General features: G+C 48.6%; 1 protein-coding gene across 1 annotated transcript in view; it reads left to right on the top strand.

The window, feature by feature from the left end:
• Positions 1 to 20,921, top strand: part of LOC116942411 (MAP kinase-activated protein kinase 2-like) — a 41,870-nt gene extending 20,949 nt beyond the window's left edge. The window contains exons 3-10 of the mRNA XM_032954311.2: positions 6,274 to 6,338; positions 6,739 to 6,818; positions 9,328 to 9,454; positions 10,936 to 11,011; positions 11,406 to 11,530; positions 11,877 to 11,962; positions 13,644 to 13,724; positions 14,354 to 20,921. Of these exons, the coding sequence (XP_032810202.1) occupies positions 6,274 to 6,338; positions 6,739 to 6,818; positions 9,328 to 9,454; positions 10,936 to 11,011; positions 11,406 to 11,530; positions 11,877 to 11,962; positions 13,644 to 13,724; positions 14,354 to 14,524 (811 nt within the window). The 3' untranslated portion in view covers positions 14,525 to 20,921. The remainder of the gene's footprint in view (positions 1 to 6,273; positions 6,339 to 6,738; positions 6,819 to 9,327; positions 9,455 to 10,935; positions 11,012 to 11,405; positions 11,531 to 11,876; positions 11,963 to 13,643; positions 13,725 to 14,353) is intronic.
• Positions 20,922 to 21,510: the final 589 nt, after the last annotated feature.

The following is a 21,510-nucleotide window of genomic DNA, read 5'->3' as shown; positions in this document are numbered from 1 at the left end:
ACTGGATGGGCGACCACCTTGCACAAACAGTTGTTATAGGCGGCTGTGGGGCCACGTATTGAGCACCAGAGGGCAGTGAAAAAAACCCATTGTCGTATTGTGCTATAGCGCAAGTCTATGCTCCCAGCTTTAACCAACCCGCGTTGACCATCGTGATGTAGTATTGTCTAATAGTCCCCATGGCCGGCACGGCACGGGCAGGCCTTCATCCAGCAGTGGATTCACAAATGGCTGTAAAATACTTTATGCTTTCAGGGTTAGGGTTAGGACCAATACCTCGGGTCGTGCCGATGCATTGACTAAATACATCATGATACTTGCACTGAATCACGTGGGCACGTTGTAAGTTATGGGTTCACGTGACCCCTCAAGCAGCTGTGTTCGCCAGAATAATTGAAATGAATACATTCTTTGCTTGAGTTGCTGCTCTGAATGATGAAAGTTCATTGAATGCTTGGGGTTAGTGGAGGAGATTGCGGTGAATTGTTAAATTGTTACATCCCTTATAAACACCTAACCAAGTTGAAGGCTACGGTCGACCCAGGTTAACTTGTCTTTAAATAAGAAATCGCAGCTTTAAGGCAATGCGGAGGTGGGTGAACCGAGTAAAAAAAATGTTTATAACCTTAAACATCTTGATTGGCCTCATTCACAAGAGCAATGCCGGCAAAATTCTTTCGTTATGGCCGGAGGGAAAAGCCAACAGTGTTGAAACGTGCTATGCTCAGTTTTGTTTTCAACCAAACGTGGGGTTCCCTCACCTGGTGGTAAATGTAATTACATAAACGAAGTGCCAGTGCAGAAGGAAGCATGCCCCTTGCAGGAAGGAATGTTGTATGCATCTATGTTGAACTTCTTTCACACCCGTGCTTATTGGAATGTTAAACAACTATAACCCATCACATTTTGTGTACAATAAGTAAACTGACCTCCGCTCGCCTCCACGTAACAGTTAAATACGCCACCGCCGCGCTACTTTATCATTCCGCGTACTCTATCACTGTACCGCTCAGCCGCGCAGCTCAAGAAAGTAGTTCGTCATCGACCGCTCAGAAAGCGCTTTGTAACGGTGTGCGTGTTCCACGTTATAATGGTGTGCGCGCTCCGCTGGGCAGTTTTTAAGCTTTAGGTGTACGTGGGTTGGGGAAGCTGCCGCGGTGTCGCGGTTAGCTGGACGGTACAATCCAGAGGTCGCCGCTTGAAACCCCGTGGCATGGTAGTTGAAACGGTGGTGCCAGTTTTTTTAAATCCCCCCCCCCCCCCATTGGCTCTTTCCACCCAGCAGTACAAATGGGTTCACGGCAGATAGCCGATCGATCGGCAGGTCACGTCATTCATTCATCGCGCGTGGTCAGCAAAGGACCATTGCGCCAAACGTGTGACGCCTTGCGACAGCGATCACGTGATAACTGCTCTTGCTGACATACACCGACGTGTCTCGAGTGATTTGTTTGATCCACGGTGGGGGGCGGGGGGCGACCACGGGAAGCAGCGCCATTCCTTTGAGGGTAGCGGTCCACTTCCAACGTTGACCGCCAACTGAAGTGCCCAATTTGCTGCACATCGTGTGCGATTTGCTGCACATCTGGCGCAGTGGGGTAAAGCATGGGTATCCCCCCCAGCCTCTTCCAAGACATCTGGCCAACGTGGAAGAGGAGGCCAAATACCCTCCAGAGAGGGGGTTTTCTAGAGCTGCCACGAGTGGAGGCTCTGAAGTGGCGTGAGCAAGCAGTTGCAGGTTAGCGCCTTGATACACCTTTAACCTTCCTTGCCAAGAGTCAAATGACTGTCATTTTTGTGGCGAACGTCTCAAGAAGATAGGGGTTTGGCAGGCTCTCTGCACCATTGCGTTATTTGTTGCCAGGGTAAAATACATTTTGGGAAATGAAACAAATGCATTTTTGTCTTGACCACAACGTTTTCTGCGAACAAAGCCGATTCCCAGAAGAAAAACGCACATCAACCGATGATGTGCATCTTTTTAAATTAAGTATTGTGGTCGTGTCTTCTATATTTTTGTTCCCCTATTAGCTCCGGCTGATGAAACTAGTCGTTCACATGCTCTCACATTAAGGCAAGTAGCTAGTTATTATAATCCTAAATTAATTGGAATCACTGTAATTGGTAATTGTTTGTTTGGGTCTAACGTCTCCTTTGTAGAGGAGATATTGTGTCTTACTCGGCAGCCATGTGATTGTAATCGAACACATCGTAAGTTGTAAAGGAAATAATAACACGTTGGATTAAAAAAATTATCTAAATACAACTGCGTCTCTCCAGACCCTCCCAGGCGACCATACAAAGATCATCATTATACACAAGCAATATATAATTCTAGATTTAAAGAATATATATATAATTTAAGTAGCATTAACAAATAAAACAATAAAACAATGAAACAGAATCGACACAACTTACCATGCTTAAGCCATCTTAAACACCACTATCCCCATGCTCGCGAAGAATATATTGAAGTGTGAATTACCGTCTTCTCCAGATAATAAGACACCTTTCCCCCCCCGTATTTAAAGCATATGTTGGGGGTTTAATTTTATAATCTGGTCGGTGTGTATGTGTCTGAGACCAGATTTGTAAAACTTAATTGACACTTGGCACAAGTTTTTTTGGGTGCACCTTTCTTTCCGATGCATCTTATAATCCAGAGAATATGGTAATTAGCTTGCACGCGGCCCTGCTGGAATTACGAACGTTAAGCTGGTGGTTTGTGAAATAATTCTCACTTTTTAAAACAATTATTAACGCACGAGTGTGTAATTTGATAAGCGCGGCATGTGGGGAGGCCTTCATCCAATAGTCGAATATAGCAAAGGCGTCTAAGAGTAAGGAAATAAATGAAAAAATTGTGAGGTGTGTCTGTGCACGTGCCACTGGAAGGTGGTTGACTTGGCCACGTGGGGGCATTGCTACCCCCCCACTCAACGTTCTAGCAGCAGCAGGGGGAGGGAGGGAGCTGCCACACGAATCCCGACTTGCAAGTTTTGTGCGGTTAATTTTAGCTTGCGAAAAAATCCCCCAGCCGCAGAGAAGCAGTAACACTTGCGAGAAAATTAAATGCGAGAGAGCTCGCTTGAAATGTCACCACCGGTGGTGGAACAGGAATGCTGGCTGTGCCGTCGTGCCAAGTGGAACAGACGGTGGGTTTGATGACCGCTCGTTGAAAACAGGTTTCTCCCGGTGACGATGTGCACACCGGCGTTGCGGCTAAATAATCGATTGATCCATCGATTATTGTTGTGATTATAATGGCTGATCCATTTAATACAAAAAATAAGTCGATCGCTTTTTTCATGAATTAATGAGCAATGTTCACAGATGAGATTCCAGATGTGTTTAAAGTGCCCGAGGTTGAGTTGGGGGCAGGTGATGACGATGTCGTCATTGTCATCGCTCATCGCCGCCACGTCTTGCTGGACGTGCATGGCGGTAAGGGATGGGTTATGGATGAAAAACTGTTCGGATTTTCCAATCTTTAAAGATAAAATTTCACATTCACAGGTCACACTTACATTGTGTACTCGTGTAAACATTTCTAAGCACTACCAAGAATGAAATCTACCGATGCAACGCAACACATTTTTTGGCAGGTTTCAGATCCGTGTAAAACAACGGCTCGGTTTACATTGGTAGAAATTTCGTATCTTGGATTGATTTTTTTTTTTAAGATTCTCGGATTGTTTCAAAAATCGGGAGCACATGCAGCGAGTGCATTTCCTTTTTTTTTAAGGCCGGGTGTGCGCGGTGCCCTCACTTTTTAAACGGCTGACAATTATTTTAATTAGAAACAAAGCATTACAATTTTGATAATCAATTAATCAATGCATTTAACTAATTATATTATCAGTACTGTTCAGGAAGCCACTTGCGTGGCAGAGGTTGTCTACCAACTTAACCTAATATTTAGCCCTGGTGTTATTTGCCAAAAACAAAATAAACATTTTAAATACATTTGCAACCCTTTTGTGTCAGTGCACGCCACCATGTGGGTCATGGGGTGGTTGTCTTGTTCATGCTTGACGCTGATTCGTGCCGGTTGCGAGAGGGCGCTTGCCTATGACCATTTCAGATATCACTTGGCATCGATGTTAGCTTAGACCAGGAATCATGCTGGGGTTGCCGGGTTCACCATACTTGGTGAAATACCAAGGGAGTAGAGTTTGGATTTGTGAAGCGTCTAAAATTACGTGGCATCTCAAGATTATGTACAAATTTGGGGGGAAGGTGCATATCCGCGGAGTTTTAAAGAAAGAAGAGTTTGCTTTTTTGTTGTTTTCGAGCAATTAATAAATGCAAGAATGGCACAAGCCAGGGAGGAATTGAGATGTCACGATTTTAAAAGTGACAACAAAGACACTTCGTAGAGAGAGAGAAAGAGACAGTCATAGGCGGAAGAGAACAGAGAGGTCTTGACCCTTGACTTCAGACTTGAGCAGGGCAGGTGCCTTAGCACTGTGATGATCAGAGGAGGATAATTCCTCTCTGTGGGGTCAGCAGCAGAGAAAAGTGTGACCTCCCATGGAATGAAAGTTCACCGAGGACTTCGATAGAGGATTGTTCAACGGTAACTGGTCAATCGGTAATCGTTTTCGTCAACGATCACCGATTTCGAATGTCGGTAACCGATTCCATTAGGATTGTAGCAGTGAATGTACTGAATAGCGCGCGCGTGAACGTTTCAACCGCGGAGTGGCCGCCTCCGGGTACATACGACAGTGCGTACATGGCTCAATAGAAGATGCAGCCCTCCTTGCTCGCGCTATTTCTCGCTGAAGAAGCCAGCGGAGAGAGGGACCTTTTAGGCCGGAGCGACGTGGGCAAATTAATGGGCGCCGGTGAGATGTTCGGTGGTAGCACCCTGCGTCACCTGGAGTTTGTGGGTGAAGGGGTAGGGACGGGTTTAGCGGAGAGGGTTGCGCTCATTGAGTCGATGATTTGACGAAGGCATGGGTAAGAGTCTCGGTAGCAGGGCACGGAGCAAGGAAGTGAAAGGTGGACCGCAGGAGATATTACTCGTTGCTCAGCAGTTGATGGTTGTCCACCGCCTAGAAAGATCGTTTGTGTGCACAGGTGTCTTCCGATAGCGTTTGGATAAATAGACTAATGAACGTACATGCTATCTTGTGAATGCAGTTGAACGACAGTACATATACGGGCAGTGTAAACTATGTCGTCATTCTTGAGGCCATTTATATGAGGAAATTACTACTCGGTTTTTGCTGACCGTGGAAACCACTTGCCATGCTGTGATTTCCAAGTTCAAGTGTGGTTTGTATGCCAACCATAAAGAGCCCCCATTTAAACGCATAGATTGCAGCCCGTTAAAACGACCAGACTAAGTGATTGCTTCGCTTGGCAATGTAAAAGTCCCACAGTTTGTTGTTGATTCCAAGCACGAAGAACATGGAAATCTGGTGCTCATTAAATAAATATACCACATGTGGTCTACGTTGTTTAAGGTTTCGGGTAAATGACGATCATGAAATAAACAACAGACAAGGGTATATTATGGCACGTGTAAAAAAATAAAATATCACGCTTAACAAAAACAAAACATGTACACAATAACATTTAGGTTCTTCAAGTCTAATCGCTTTATACATCAGACTATGGATTTTCAAAGGCTCATACGTCACCATGCAGGACATGCGAAATTGATTAAGACGGTAAGCAGAGCAGCTTAGAAGTGGATACAAAAATGGACTTTGCTGCATTATTGTATGCTACTCATAACATAACTACAGCACCTGTCTTGTGCATGGTGTCAACCCATCCAAGCACTGTCCACGCTTTTAACCCTGAAATATGTGATTTTGTCATAAGCCGTTGTGACTGAGCACAATTAACAACTGAAAATTCTGCTCAGTTGGATTGATAATCATAATAATTTCGTACATTTGGAATATTGTGCCGTTCTTATCGCGCAAGGCTATCCTAGAAAATCACGATGTTTCACGTATGTGTATAGTCCGCCAGTCGCTGGCGATGTTGCTTTGTAGCTTTTCCCCCAATTAATTTGCACACAATCGCCTATAGAACATCGTCACGGGGCATTTAACATTCACTGTGAAGGTTAACGGCGTGAATTCACCCCGCAGTATTAAGTCGGCGTTGCCACTGGACCCTTTGCGGCGAGTGTCTATTTGCGCGACAGCGCTCGGCCGGTATCGCGCACCACCCCGGCTTTTTGAGGACGTGACAGTGACGCTTCTAGGCTTTGTGTTTCCCTCTTGCCCCCCCCCACCCCCCCGTCGGCAGCATGGAAGGCGGCGAACTCTTCAACAGAATCCAGGACCGGGGCGATCAGGCGTTCACCGAGCGAGGTGGGTCCCGATGGGGAGACGGCGGGGACGACTAAGGGAACGGGCGAGGCAAAGGCTGGGGAGAATCGGTCATCTATTGAAGATCATTTACAAACTGCTGTGATGATGCATTAGAGATTTGTAAAATGGATTCGGGGTAAAACGAAGATAATGCAGAGGCACGCTTGCCCCTCCATTGGTTAGTAGCTTCGTAATTGTGAAACTTTGGAGTTCCTTTCTGTGATTTTATCTTGGTCTGGTTTTTTTCTTCTCTGGGTACGATTTGGTTTCATTGTACTATTTTGCTGCGCGTGTGTGCGCACGCACTGTATGCACTGTAACGCACTAACGCAAGTGATTCGTGTTGATTTTGTTTTTGTCGATTAACTCCACAATGCCGTCGCCTCTTTCAACAATGCAGAAGCGTCAGAGATCATGAGAGACATCGGGAGGGCTATCGAACACCTTCACTCCATCAACATCGCTCACCGTGACGTCAAGGCAAGTCGTTGCCATCTCCCCCACCATGACACGATATCGTTTTACATTAACGCGGCTCCCTTCATGCACAGCATCCCCAGGACTCTGGAAAATAAAATAAAACTCAAAGCCATTGCTCGATCAGTCCCGATCAAACATAAGCTAATTCAAGCAGTTTTGCCATTTGCGCTGAATGAGGCCCCAGATGTTATTGATGCCAATAAGATCTGGTAATCTGGCCACATTTCATAAACATTCCAGACTATGCTAATGAGATTCAAGAAGGCTAAAACCATTCCGCAGTTTGCTTGCTTGAACGAAATGCTGCTTGATAATATTGTTCTGGAAAGCCTATGGGTTGATGGACTTGAATTTGATTTGAAAGATTTGATTTGAAATATTTGATTTTGCCAGCTGCACCCCTGCTATGGCTTGTAATAAGTGTTCCAGAGTCAGGGAGCATAGCACGTAAAGGCCCAGGCTCCTCATGATTTTCCGACGATTTATAAAAATTCAACCCCGCGGATCACGTGGTGTATTTGACCATACTTCAACACTCTTGTCAGTGTGGGTTTGTGAATGCAGGGAGAACAGACTTGGCAGTACAGTACAATAGATGTTACTGCAATGCCCCCTCTGCTGCTAACAATGCAGCTCTGCCGCAGCCGATAACGCCTGTAAATGAACGGTGGTCGCACAGCGAATGTTGCTGGTCTAGGCTCAGACCAGCTTAGCTTCTGAGATGTGAGGCGATCTGGGCACATTCCACCGGGTGGTGTTTGGTCAAAGGTCAGTTAAGGCCATGGTATTTAAAAGTTCATTTATTTTGGTTCAGAAATCCAGTGAAGTGTGAAGGGCTTGGCAGCGTGGTGTTGTTGAACCAAAAACATATACCACGGCAAATATTCAGAAGTCAGACAAAGTTCCTTCATTTGCTTTGGTAAAAAAAGAAGACTAAAAAAGTATATTTTTCAAGACCCCTTCTCAACTCTGCATTTACTCCAGATGTGTATTTCCATACGTGATGCTCACTACATCAGTAAGCCGTTGCTAAGTATATAGTTTCAGTCGATGACCGTTCACGACATTATGCGGTTCACGTGATGGCAATTTGAACTGGTTTCTATACGTTCTATGGGGCAATATTGGTGGGGAGGCAAAATGTTCCCTGAAACCTCTTCCATAAATCACTGTCAAACTTTCCCCTACCCTTAGCCTCGTACACTACGTCATCCGTGCTTTCTTGAAACAAGTAAACTTACGAAGCGCGATTTGAACTTTTCTTACCGCGTTTATTTAATTATTTGTATTGTAACAAATTCTCACAAAAAACGGCCAGACTCGGTGGCTTTCACTTTAACGGCCCAGCCGGTTTGGTTTGTTGCTTGTCGGGGATCACGAGAGGGCATTTGTTTACATTTGGATATGATTTGTTTTGTGATCGTCGTCATCATCAACCATGGTCGATCCACTGCTGGATGAAGGCCTGCGCAAGCCACCAACCACCTCATTATCCTGCGATGTAATAATTCACCCGACACCTGCTCACAAATTGATTTCGTTGCTCTATCTCCCTGCTGTTATTCATTGGTTGCCACTCCATTATTGTTCTTCACCATTGGCCCATCGTCCCTTCCAGCGTGTCCTGGCCAAGGTAACATTTTCTTGGATGTCATTAACCTGCATATTATCTAATCCACGTGGTCCCTCCTTCAGTCTCTCCCCAATCCAGGGGTTGGCAGTCCTGGATCCCCGTCTCTCTTCCTGTCTCTCCCTCGTTTCTCGTATCGTGTCAGACTCGAGTCGTTGTACAGCGCTCAGTCTGATCATAAAAATGCGCGACTTTGCCACGCCCCCCTAAGTCTCATTGTGTCGTGTCGGAGATGGTTACCGCTGGGGGAGGGGGGGGTTCCTCCCCTAGGTTAGAAGCCGCAGGGCAATGCAACACTTGAAATGAGATGTGTGGCATAACCTGCCCTCGAGATACCGAGGCATTTTAAAGAGGGGGTAAATGTGCCGCCCTGAAATTTTTCGCTCGCGTTACTGCTGACTATGAATGTTGCACGTATGTTGAACTTCTTACGCACCGCACGTAGCCAACCGTCCTAATCCGACTGATTAGCCGCCTCCACTAGAGGGAGCTCTATAAAACCCCTCTCTGGAGGGTGTTTGGCCTACTCTTCCAAACTGGCCACAAGCCTTGCTAGAGATGGGAGCACCCACAATTTATTCCACCGCGCGCGACCTGCCGTCCGACTAACTGTGACGTGCCCCACATCTATACTTCTGGGTGGATGGAGGCGGGGGGCAACTTAACAAACTTGCACCCTCGTTTTAACTGCGGTGCCGGGAGATCAAACCAGCGACCTCTGGACAACAACTCCATCCTGCCCAACCATTGCACTACGGCGGCATCCGAAGCGTTTAAAAGTGCCCCTGTAAGAGCAACGCCTTATAAATTCCTAGTCTTTTTTTTGTGTGGTTTGTATGCCCCTCCCCCCTTACATTTCCATTGTTCGTGCTGGCGCAGCCCGAGAACCTCCTGTATACGTCGAGGCGATCGGACCCCGTGCTCAAGCTCACCGACTTCGGCTTCGCTAAGGAGACGCTCAGCTTCAACTCGCTAGCGACGCCGTGCTACACGCCCTACTACGTCGGTGAGCGCCCCGCGCCTGCGCCGTACCCCCCCCCCCAGCCCGCCGCAGTCGCCCCCCCTCTTCTTTACTCCCACCACCGGTCACGCGGACATCCTGCCCTACCGGTCCTCCGCAAGTCTCGACTCCCTGTCTCACCTCTGCTTCTTACAATTCCTTTCCCCGATCCCTTCTCACCGGTATCTTCCTTGCTTGTCTCTCTTCCTGTACCCCTGCGTGCACCCTCTCCCGGATGTGGAGGGCTGCATGGGGTGCCACGGTGGCAAGATTTTAATTACCCCACCTGGTATACAGGAGGTCTGGGGTTGGAGATCCCGAACCTGACGTCTTTATATTTGGAGTTTGCATGTCTCTCTTTCTCTCTCCCTGTGGTCGCATTTAGAATTAACGTGCGTTTTTGAGTATTTGGCCTGCTTTTAAAATCCACGTGAAAAGCCACTTCGTTGAGCTATCATTTGCGATAGCCAGGCCGTTTCTGAAGAAGAGCTACATAGCCCAGTGGGCCTCATTTGGTAAAATAAAAAATAGTTTAGTTTTAGTTGTATTTGGGATGCCTGTGTGACTGTGGCATAGCTTGGCTGGCATGGGCCTCTGTTGCAAGGAATTAAATGGTGGGGCTCCCTGCCTAATTTCCCCTCCCTCCCCCCCCCATCTCTAGGGCCCCTACAGGCAGTCGGCCCTGGTCGAGTTGCACTGCCCGCACACTCGATAGCTACACTGCTGCTCCTAGTGTAGTTTGTTGTCCTTCCTCCGCACCTCCGATTAGCACTTTCGGCTGCTGTAAGGTGCGACAGAAGTTCAACATACGTGCGTGCATACGTGGAGGGGGGCTGACTGGGGATGAAGTTTTTGATTCGTAATATTAATGCTCAATGTGAATGTCCTTGACTCGGCAGAGCCTTGCTGTGTCTCAAGACTCGTTTCAGGAGGGGGCCCTGCGTGGGATGTTTGGCCAAATCCAATATTAGCATTCGGCTTCACGGGGGAGGAAACTGGGAGTTGAACTTTTAAAGCTCCTCACAGATGAATTCTCAAGAATCCATTTCCTGTATTTCTATCTCCTTGGTCACATTACAGCCCAGTCGGTTTGGGAGTTGCACAAACTCTGCGTGATCCTCCATCCCTTCCCTCCGATATTCAGAGTCACGTGCGTAGGCCACAGCACCAATCTCAGAATGCAACGGAAACACAATATATTCCGCGTGTCTACCCATCTGATCTCCAATACACAGTACGCGGTCGTACATGTAAATCACGACCGCCATTTAATTTATTTTTCTACGTCGAGTGTTGCCGTCCGCAATAATTAGTATTTATAATTGACGTTAGCGTATATCCCCCGCAGGGCCACGAAGCGTGCGAAGTAGGCTTTTGTGGCAGGCACCTGATTAACACACCCTCAACCGACAATCTCTCACCTTGCGCTTGTGGTTAGTTACGTACGCCGAGGTGTTTCGTGTGTTGTGGGTTTTTTTTTATTTCAGCTCCAGAAGTCTTGGGGCCAGAAAAATACGACAAGTCGTGCGACATGTGGTCCCTCGGCGTCATCATGTACATCCTGTAAGTCAACACGCTGCCGCCAGACGTCGTTTCTCACACTTTTGCGTCAGCGGATTTGGCACAGCGTGACGGTGACGCGTTTTGGTTCCACTGTGGCAGTCGGCAGCGTCGTCTTACGAGCGTGGCGGCGGCGGCAACCAACATCGCCGTCATCGTCGTAATCGCCATCGTCACCGTCAATATCACAGTCGTCATCGTCATCATTTGCGCGATGCGCTCGGTCAAAATGTCGTGGGTCTAGTGATTATCGAGGAGGCACTCGTCACTCTTGTTGGCTCTTACCTAGCTGTGCGAACTCCACAGTCCAATGGCGGGGACCATGGTCATCCACAGTAATGGCACTCTACGGCGTGACCCGGCTTTTGTGTGACCACGCGCACCCCACCCCCCCCAGGCTGTGCGGGTTCCCTCCGTTCTACTCGAACCACGGCCTTGCCATCTCCCCCGGAATGAAGAAGCGCATCCGCCTGGGCCAGTACGAATTCCCCAGCCCAGAGTGGACGGCCGTGTCCGAGGAAGGTGAGCGAGACGGGCCCAAAAACACCTCTCGTGCGACTAAGCCACCAACCACGTTTGGCCTGTTTGTGTGCGTGTTTCTCTTTGTGTGGAGCGGTTAGTGAGCCGGTCCTGGGCCTCCCCTATGTCGACTCGGCTTCAAATGAGTACCTGGTGCGGTGCGTAAACATCGCCACTGGGGAGAGAAAGGCGGTCGGGCCTGGGGCTGGCCATCCACCCCCTCGTGTGCGGTGCTGGCCCTCATAAATGCCCGCAAGCTGCACTTGCCCCAACTGTCTCTGAAGGCTTTGGCGTACGTATGCGCTAGAGGTCGGTGCCATTCCGTCCTTTCGTTGTGCTCTGCTCGCAGCCAAGCAGGTCATCCGAAAGCTTCTCAAGACGGATCCGACGGAACGCATGACCATCGCCGAGTTCATGAACCACCCCTGGATAAACGTACGTGCTGCCGCAATGCGCTCAGATTGCCCAGTCAGGCTGTGGTGTAACCTCACTCCAGCGCTGACGCAGACGCGCGTGCGCTAGCTTGTGTGTGTGTGTAGAGAAAGCTACATGCGGGTCGTGTAGTCCGCATATTCCCAGCCACCGCATCACCAAGCAGCTTCTGTTTGGCTGAAAAGATGGGGCTAAATGGGTGCGGCACGGGCTAGAGAAGAGATGGACTGATGTGGTACAGAAGGATGTGGAGCTGATTGGATTTGCCGATGACTGGTACTAGCAGTGTCAAGAAAGGCCTCTGGAGGAGGTTCATGATGGACGATGCTGGGGAGTTGGAGGCAGTTTCCCTCGAGCAACAATGGAGGGCAGAGGAGATACGCTCACAACAACGAGCAGAGCGCCAGGTGGCTAAAACGCAAAAAAGTTGGCACAGTTGGTACATCTGCCAGTCATCTCAGTCGGTCAACCCATGGCACCTGGGTCTGTTCCGTGACCTGCGAGCATTTCACGTGGCCTCAAAGTGCGTCTAGTTGGCACAAGTACCGTGGTAATTTCACCGCCACTTAATGGTGAATGGCCGTTGTTGTTGTAGGGAAAGCGGTGGCCTGTTGGTAATCTCTACACTGTATAAAATCGGTGAACTTACGTGCCGATTCCCACTGGTGGCCATCATCGGTGGTGAATATCTGAACCTGTCCCGTGCCTCCCCATAGGTAGACTCAGCCTTCCATGAGTAGCTGCTGCGGTGTGTCCAACATCGACACTGTGGAGACTTAGCTGGGAGACGTAATGACTCCCCCGCCTAGAATGCCGTTCTGCCCTTCATAGGTTGTAACAGCACTTGCCCTGACAGCCTTTGTAGGCTATACCAGGGGATCTTTGTCTCTGTGTGCAGCTGTTTGGAATTTACTCTTCCTAGTTGCCCATGCCTCTGCCTTCTCTCAGAATCAGGCTTGGGAGATCTCCCTTCTCTCCTCCGTTAAACGAGTGACATCCCAAAGAACACTCTAACAATTGGTTTCCCACCTCTCTCTATTTTCTACCTCTGTTGAAGGTGTCACCTCTTCCTAAATTCCCCTCGCTGCTGCTAATTGTTAATTCACATAACAATTCACAGCAATACGCTCCGTTGCTCCTTATGCGGTTGAATCGCTTGACCACCTGAATGTGAAATTGTAGTTGTTGCTCTGCATATACATCAGTAACACGAAAGAAGAACTGTCGATTCATCGTTGACTTGGCCTCAAGGTGTTCTAGTAGCCCTACGTCCGGTTTGTCGCGCTGCTTTCTCAATTGTTTTCACGACCCGTGTGTCTTTTTTTTACGATAACACAGACAGACGGTGCAAAATATTTTCGCCTATAAATGCGCATTTATCGTTTACTTTCCTAGAATGGGGCAGAAGACGTAACGTGTGACACCAGGTTTTATTGCTTCTTAACGGGATCGGCTCAATGTTTTTTGTGGTCCACGTGAATTCAGAGTCACTGACCCTTGACGAGTGAGGAGCAGTCTAACTAAACCACCACGCGCGTAAACATATTGAACATTTTCACTTAACACACTCGGGTAGTTGAGAGGCAATGATATTGTTAAAAATTTTTTTACAATTTTTTAACTGTATAGTTGCACAGAGAAAGTGTCATGACTGATCTGCGTTTGTTTCATTCCAATTTTGCAGCAATTAATGGAGGTGCCGCAGACGCCTCTACACACCAGCCGGGTGCTTAAAGAGGAGAAGGAACTCTGGGAAGAAGTGAAGGTAACATCATCTGAAGTCTTAAGTGTTACCACGCTAGCCTGAGTGCTGCTCATCCTGCTCACTGGCAGTCTGTTGGGGCTCAGGCAGTGGGGTTGATGGGTCGCTGGAGGAGAGGTCTGCATGTGCTCATAATGCTGATGAATATTGAGTTTTTTTTTTTTAAGAGCTGGTCAGGTAGCGCAAAGATCAGAGTACTTAGCTCGCTTGCACTACTAAAGTCCTGTGTTTTAATCCAGGCCAGCCGCCTGTAATTAAACTGGCCTTTCAGGCGTAGGGCATTGAAGGTCTCAGCCCGGTTGCCAACAACTGGACAAAATAAAAAACTGTTTTGTGAAATTTGGTTCTTTGCTCAAGTTGTGCACATTCTACCTTTGAGAATGAATTAATTTAAAATATTGACTTGATTGCCATGCAATGAACATCGCCCTTTGTGGCAGTGCGGGTGGGGAAAGTGCCGCCACCTGATGTGTGGTCCAGATCCCTGCAGCTCAATAGCCTCGGACCAAAGGCTCCTAGCAGGATTCCGAGTTGTTGGACGCGAGCGGCACGGCTGTGGAGCGTCACGGCGATGACAACGGCGCTTTAATAACTCGGCGAACGTGTACGTCGCTTGTGCGTCGTGTGCGCAGGACGAGATGACGAGCGCACTGGCCACGATGCGGGTCGACTACGACCAGGTGAAGATCAAGAAGCTGGAAGACTCGAGCAACCCACTCCTGAACAAGCGTCGCAAAAAACAACCGCCGGGTCTGCCGGCCGTGCTGCAGAAGCCGCAGCAGACGGCAACTGCGAACAATTGAGCCGGCGTCGTCGCCCCCCCCCTCCCAGCCCGGTCGCGCAGATGCTCGCTCGCTCGCACGCCACGCCAGGTCCCCGGAACACTGCATCGGCGAGCGAGGCAACGGGGAAAGTGGTTGTGACGGACAGATGCACGCGTGGACGAGGAGTTCGGTTCCACGTTGGACAGCGTCCGCTGTAAGCGCCATGGCGCGCGCGTCCCCTTCACATCCGAGAATCATTGTGTCCGCATCGAAGTGATCCTGGTCGGAAAACGCAAGCCAAGCAATGTTGGTGGTGGCCCGCTCTCTCTGTCGCCTTCGCTGGCGGCCGACTCGAGCAACAGTCTAGGTTCCGTCGTTGGCGGTCGACGCAGTTAGTCGCGGGGTTCCGTGCCGGCATATTTTTTTACGTCCACGTGATCTCATCGATCCCAAATGGCCTGGACTCCCTTCGTCTCCACGCGTGGCCTTGAACACCTCCTCTTGCACCGAGCATCCTCCATGCGCGCCTGCCCAAAGAGTTTGCGTAATTGCACGGGCGTGTTTGGTTGCGCAGTTGGGAGTGTTTCTTGGGTCTTAGAACATGAGACGGCATCAAACCAAGACACGTCGGCCTCGTCACAACTGGAATCGGGAGGCGTTTTTGCTCCCTCCGCTAACCCTCATCAAGTGCAGCCACGACCACAAACGAACGGGGTGATTTGCGAACGGGGTGATTTGCGAAAGGGCCCTCGCCGTGCTCAGGTGACGTGAGCAAACCCGGTCAGTGGCTCTGTGGGCATTAAAAATCTTAACGAGTATTTAATAACCTACTGGTCCTCACTATCGGGGTCCCCCCGGCATGTCTGCCACTGTATGAATTTTAGTGAAGTTTCTCATTGTGGTGTCCCATGACCCAGCTGAGTTGCTGTGGCCACTAGCTTGTAGAAGGGCTTGCCAAAACTTGTCTTTCTATGTGGCTGCCATTGCTCTCTCCTAGTTGCTATGAAATTCAACTCTTGTAAACTTTTATTTGATTATTTTTGTTGTTGTTGCTGGATTTTTTTTTTGCCCGCATTGGGAGAGGTGGTTTGGGGAAATCCCAAGCAGGGTTTATTTTTTTTTGCTGGTGTCTTTCATTCGCCGAAAAAACTTTAGAACGCTCGGGGCTTTTATTGTTTTTAGTGTGTATGTATTTCTTTTTTAACTGCAATGTGGACAGTTCCACGAAATTGCCTCCAGGTAATGAAACAGAAACCAGCGTGAATGTTCCGCGCAGACGCGTGCACGCAGGTCTACATGCGCTGCACCGTTGTTCTGTTCCTATGGCTGCCCTCATGAACTCTCGCGTAGTGAAGGAGGTATAATAGCGGAACTCGCAGTCATTTTTTCACGTGGAAGCTTCCGCAATAGCAATAATAATAATACAAAAAAAATTGTAACAAAAAAAATACAAATAAACGTTTTACCCAAACAGTACGAAATGTTATCGATATAATATATATATTTTTAAACATATACTGTATATTCATTACTTAGAACATGAGACTTGACACTCGTTTGAAGGCACCAGAGGTGGCTTATCATTAACGGAGCTGTGGTAAGCCAGGTGGCCAGGGCACTCGGCTGTTTTGTTGGTGGCTTGGCAGTGGAGTCACGGCCGTGCGTGGTGCACATTTGCCACCCAGTGCCGGATTAAAAAAGCAATGCGTCGACATCAGGGTCAAATCACGGTTGTTTTTAAAGAAGGGGTGGGGGGGGTGGCAGGGTTAGGGTTCAGGGGTCAGGGTTGTGATGACCTCAGAGTAGACAATTGCCTTCTGGGAAGACTAATGTGCCACGTAATTAGTAGGGGTGGAACAATGTATTGATTCGTAGATTTTATATGGATTCTTAATGCTCGTGAATATGTGCATCAATTCGTCTGTGTGTGTGTGGGAATTTATATTTTTAGACGAGCCTACATTGTAAGTTTTGGTGCACAGTGGTTAGCGCACTGTGCTTTGAACCCAACCGTCTGAGTTTGATTCCCGGCCATGTCTAACACAAGTGGCAAGTGATATCCTGAACCAGTCTTGGACAATCTGCCCCACCCTAAAGTAATCCATACCGACTAGCATTTAAAAATAGCTTAAGAATCAATTATTTTCAATCCCTTGGTGTCATGGGCTCTGGTCACCCCTGTAGCCACTTCAGAGAAGCCGCTACCTTTCATTAACACAAAGTAAAAACAAAAGGATTCTTGAATCGAGCGGCACCGGTCGACGCTGAATCGCGACGTGCGTTCCACCCCCAGTAATAGCATGGACGAGCATCACATTGTTTCGCGGAAACTTTTTTTTTCCAAGACGTGGGAGCTGGGTACTCTTTTGTGTGTCGTTCGCTCCTCGACTTTTTGTGTTTACCCGAGTCCCCCCCCACCCATCGGGCGAACAAGAGACGAGAGGACAAAGTGCGCGATGTGTACACTCACCGCCTCCGCCGCGCTGCTTTGTTCATCGTCTTCCTCTTCGCCGTTACTTTAGCCCCGAGCGGACGGTCAGATCACTGTTCTGTCGCAACCCCGCGCCCCGCAGCGGTAGCATTGCGCTGGCGCGCACATCGTCCGTAGGGAGACGGTGCTGTCCGCTTCGCGTTTTATCATTTCCGTAGTTCTGCGCCGACGCCTCACTGCTTCTTTGCTTTTAAAACGGATCCCTTGGCGCTCGCCGTGCGTGTCAACGAGTCGCGTGCGTGCCAGAAGCGATTCGCTGGGCTCGTAAGCATCATGTGCCGTTGCCGAGACCGCCGCGGACGCGCCACAATGTTTCTGAAAATAATAATTGATTTTCTTGAATCAATTTGCATCCCCCCCCCCCCCAATCATGTCAATTTCATCGAATTGGCCAGGGTGTCCACTCGTTAGAGACCTCCATGACCGTACAGGCCTACATGGTGCAGTGGTTGGAACACTCATCTAGAAAAACAGCAATCTTGAGTTGGATTCCCGGGCATGGCTAACATCAGTGGCGAGTAAATGTATGAGCCAGTCTTGAGTGCCACTCTACCCACACTAAGGAGCTTGGATGATACTTGAATTGGCTACATAGTGCACATCAAACGGCAGTGCAGAACAACCCATCGTTGCACCATACTTGTACGCTTCACCAATCCACACTGACAAGCGTGGTTTAACATGGTCCAAGAAAACTGGCTTGACGTGGGGAAGCCTTCATCCAGCAGTGGATTGAAAAGTGGCTGTGACACAATTGCAGTATTATGATTTTACAACAGTCCACATCAAATGAGCCCGATATTTCGCTAACTGAGTCCCGACGTGTTTTTTATTGGCGGTGTAATCCACCTGTGATGTAGACAACATAGCAATGAGAAGACGGCACTATCTCTCCGGACACGTGAGGTCTCGCCCACTCTACCCCGACCCTCCATGTGCATGAGTTAGGCTGAGGATAAAGCATTGCTATGGAGTCGATTTACAACATTTGCATGGAATTTGTTGTTACCCTCGGATAACAAAATCCCGGTGGCTCCTGCAAGCGGAAGCGTGCTGATTCCGTGCTCATGTAGGGGAGCGGTGGTGCAGCTGCGCTATGAACCCGGCGACCCCGGTTCGATTCCAGCTCGTGGCCAACACCGGTGACGATCATCTGAACCGATCCTAAGCCATCCCCTAGGTCGATTCGGCCTCGGTTGAGTACCTGGTGGCGGTGTGTAAACATCGCCAACTAGGGAGAGACAAAGGCGGTGACCGGGCGTGGTGCTGGCCACCAAACCCCCTCGTGTACCGTGCCGGCCTTCATACGTGCCCGCTGACCGAACTTGCCCCAACAGTCTGTTCATGTTATACGGGGGATCTTTGCCTTTGGTGTGGCGGTGGCAGTGGGGGTGGTGGGAGGTTAATGAGCGTTCGCTGTAGTGTTGAAGTTTTTGGACGAGAGCCACGTGGCGTGTGGTGGGGCGTGACTCCGACGTAACGATGCCTGTGAAGACGCCAGCGAGGTAAAGGGCGCGTTCCATTGCCTCGCCCTGGTGGTGGCCGGGGTGTGCGCTTGGGCTGTGCAGGACCGCACAGGGTTACGCTTGTCAAGGCAACCGAAGGAAATTGCTCTCCTAGCCGCACATTTGCGATATCCGATGACAGGAAGGCAGTTGAGCAATGCCCGATGGCTCTTTTGCAATTATTTTATGTGCGGTAAGGTAATAGATTTTTTTTTTAAAAACCTGTATTTGTACTCCCTGACTAGTTTCTACATTTTTGAAGATGTGTTAATATAATCTATAACAGTTTACTTTCTATTGACAAACAAAGTAACCCCAATCTTCTGGTTAGGACGAGTGTTGGTGCAATACGAAAAACAACAGCTTGCCGTCTATTTACACACACGGCCCTTTTGTACAATCCACTGCTGGGCGAGGGGCCCCCTCCCCCTACGCTGTTGCAGGTCGTGAGGCTTGCTTGACGGTATGAACCTCGGCACGCAGGTCAGCGCGGAGTCGTGAAGTGTGGCCGCTTGGTCGCTGTAATCGAGTTGACGTCAACGGAGAGTGAGCGGAAGTTTGTTTTATTCGGATTCTAGGAAGTCGTCGGAGACTTCACTCGGTTGGGGATGCGTGTTTGAGCTTTTCTTTTCACCGTGCACCGTATGCGCGTGCGTAAGTTGAACTTCTTTCGCGCCGTACGTAAGCCGACCGTACTAATCGGAGGTGCGGGGGAAGGACAAGAAACTTAAACACAAAAAAAACAGCTCTAAAGGAATTAGCATCATTTTTTTATTGATAGAAAGGGTAAAAGCTATGCTTATTTTTTTATACTTTGATACTGGCAAATAAGCCCCATGCTATAGCTGCTCACCCTGAGCTATGAATGCTCTGACACGTGTGGCATTGTCTCTGTGCTGTTCGCCTTTTGGCGTACTCTGGTCTGACACTGGTGGCGAGACTCTGCCATGAGGAAGGTTGCGTCTGGTGTAGGCCAATCAATTTCAAAGACAATGCATTTATAATTATCAGAGCATTTTTGTTTGCATGTTCACCACAAGTTCGTGTGGTTAATGCAGACTTGGTGTTTGAACCTCTTAACACCTGTTTTATTGCCGGAAAGGGTAAAACCTATTCTCATTTTTCGAAAGAAATGACTTTACTGTGGGCATCTTCAGCCGTTAATGATGCCCACAGCTGTGCGTTGTGAAAGCTTGGGATTTGAATCTCAGGTTGCGTGTTGAGAAAAGCACACTTGGGATTACAAGCGGCCGCTACAAATCTCCCGTTTGTTGGCTTTCCCCCGCACCTCAGATTTGCACGGTTGGCGACGTACAGTGCAAAAGAAGTTCTACATACATAGATGCCCGTTAAAATAATTCGAGTTCAGTTTTATCGGCACCAAACATCGAAAGTGTGCAGGATTTATGCCCATGGGCGTCTTATGATCGAGGGAAACAGTATTTTTGTAATGAAACTTCCGGTTTGAGTGTGTGCTTTAGCGTTAAGCGAATCTTCCTTCCCCGTAATCTTTCCTGCACGTGATTTTTTTTAAAACGGTGTGGACCCTGCGTTTGCGACCGCTGGATCGTGCCGCGATTGGCCTGGTTTTCCGTCACGATTCACGGGCGACGATGTCTTGATCGAAAACAACTCTCGTTTGTCACCGTCTGTTACAAAGAGACAATCTGTGGCCAGTTGGGTCTTACCCAAAGAGCATTGGGTTTTTTTTCAGTCTTAAATTGGAAACTCGCACACACGTGATTCAGGTTTTTGTTGTTGTTGTTGCTGCTGTCTCACCCTCCGTAACATGCAGTTGCGTTAAACTTATAGTCGTTAAAAATCACCGCATATGCGAAAGGTGCTCTGTGTACATTTGTGCGTGCGTGCGGCGATATACATGTGAACGAGTGGAGGTGCAACGATATGTCATCGATTCGCTGATGACTTTCAGTTCTAAAGCCCTCGTTACGTGCATTCAATTGTGTGTGTAGGAATCGATGTTTATTTGCATTTTCACAATTTGGATGTTATGGGGTTACTTGAGCCTCCCCTGCAGCCACCAGTGGCTTCCGGATTCACGGTTTCTTTTATATATATAATATAATATAGAGGATTTGTTGAATCGTGACCACAAATTGCGATAATTCATCGATTTGCCAGGGCTGGGCATGGGTTGTGAAACCATTAAACAAGTAAGCACGTGTAACTGGAACAGCGACTGTTAAATCACCCACGGTCATCATGAACACTGCTTGACCGGTGTGTGGGGGGGGGGGTGGTGGGGGCAAGAGGCCAATGACAAGACACCTGTGCCTTGTGATGTTTTAACTGATTGTATTTTAAAGCACTATCTCGATTTTAGGTGGTTCTTGTGCTTACTGTAGAAACTGCAAGTGGTTGGTGATGTACTTAACAAACAAAACAAAAAAAATCATAAACACAGTGATCGGCACCTCAACAGCTTTGGTTTCTGCCTGTGCTTTTTTTTACATACTGCAAATGTGCACGGCTGCCACTCGACAATCGCCACCATCAGCACGAAGCACCAACCACTATCCACCACAAGTCACTTATCCACGGCCAGCCCACCAGTGCACAACCACTGCCACCGCTTCTAACACGCACTTAGCAAGACGCCAATCCCACCCCACCTCTTGTTCGTTCCACCACATACTCACCACCACCACCACCCTGACCAACCCCTACCACCTCTCTCTGCAGCCATCACACCACGTAACTTTACCAATCACTCGCAGCCACCGCCACCTCCTCCACCAGCCTCGTCAATCGCCACCACGAAAAGTCACCAGCCACTAAACCCAAGCAGCTGCTCCACCGCCACGGAGCTGTGAGCATGTGGTGGTGGTGGTTGTTCGACAAAAAGTAATCCATGAAGAAAAGGACGACCCGTGTAACATTGGGACATCCTAACTCCAGACGGGGATGATGGCGATGAGACTGTTTGGGCGGTCTTGTCTTAAGCCACAAATGGTGGTGGTGGTGATGATGAGTCGAAGAACGACGGATCTCACAGATCGCATTTGAAA

Source organism: Petromyzon marinus, chromosome 14 (genome assembly GCF_048934315.1).
Source record: "Petromyzon marinus isolate PM22_M1 ecotype Great Lakes invasive population chromosome 14, UKy_Petmar_22M1.pri1.0, whole genome shotgun sequence".
NCBI lineage: Eukaryota > Metazoa > Chordata > Hyperoartia > Petromyzontiformes > Petromyzontidae > Petromyzon > Petromyzon marinus.
Note: the sequence above shows the minus strand (reverse complement) of the source record. Positions and strands in the feature narration are given on the sequence as shown.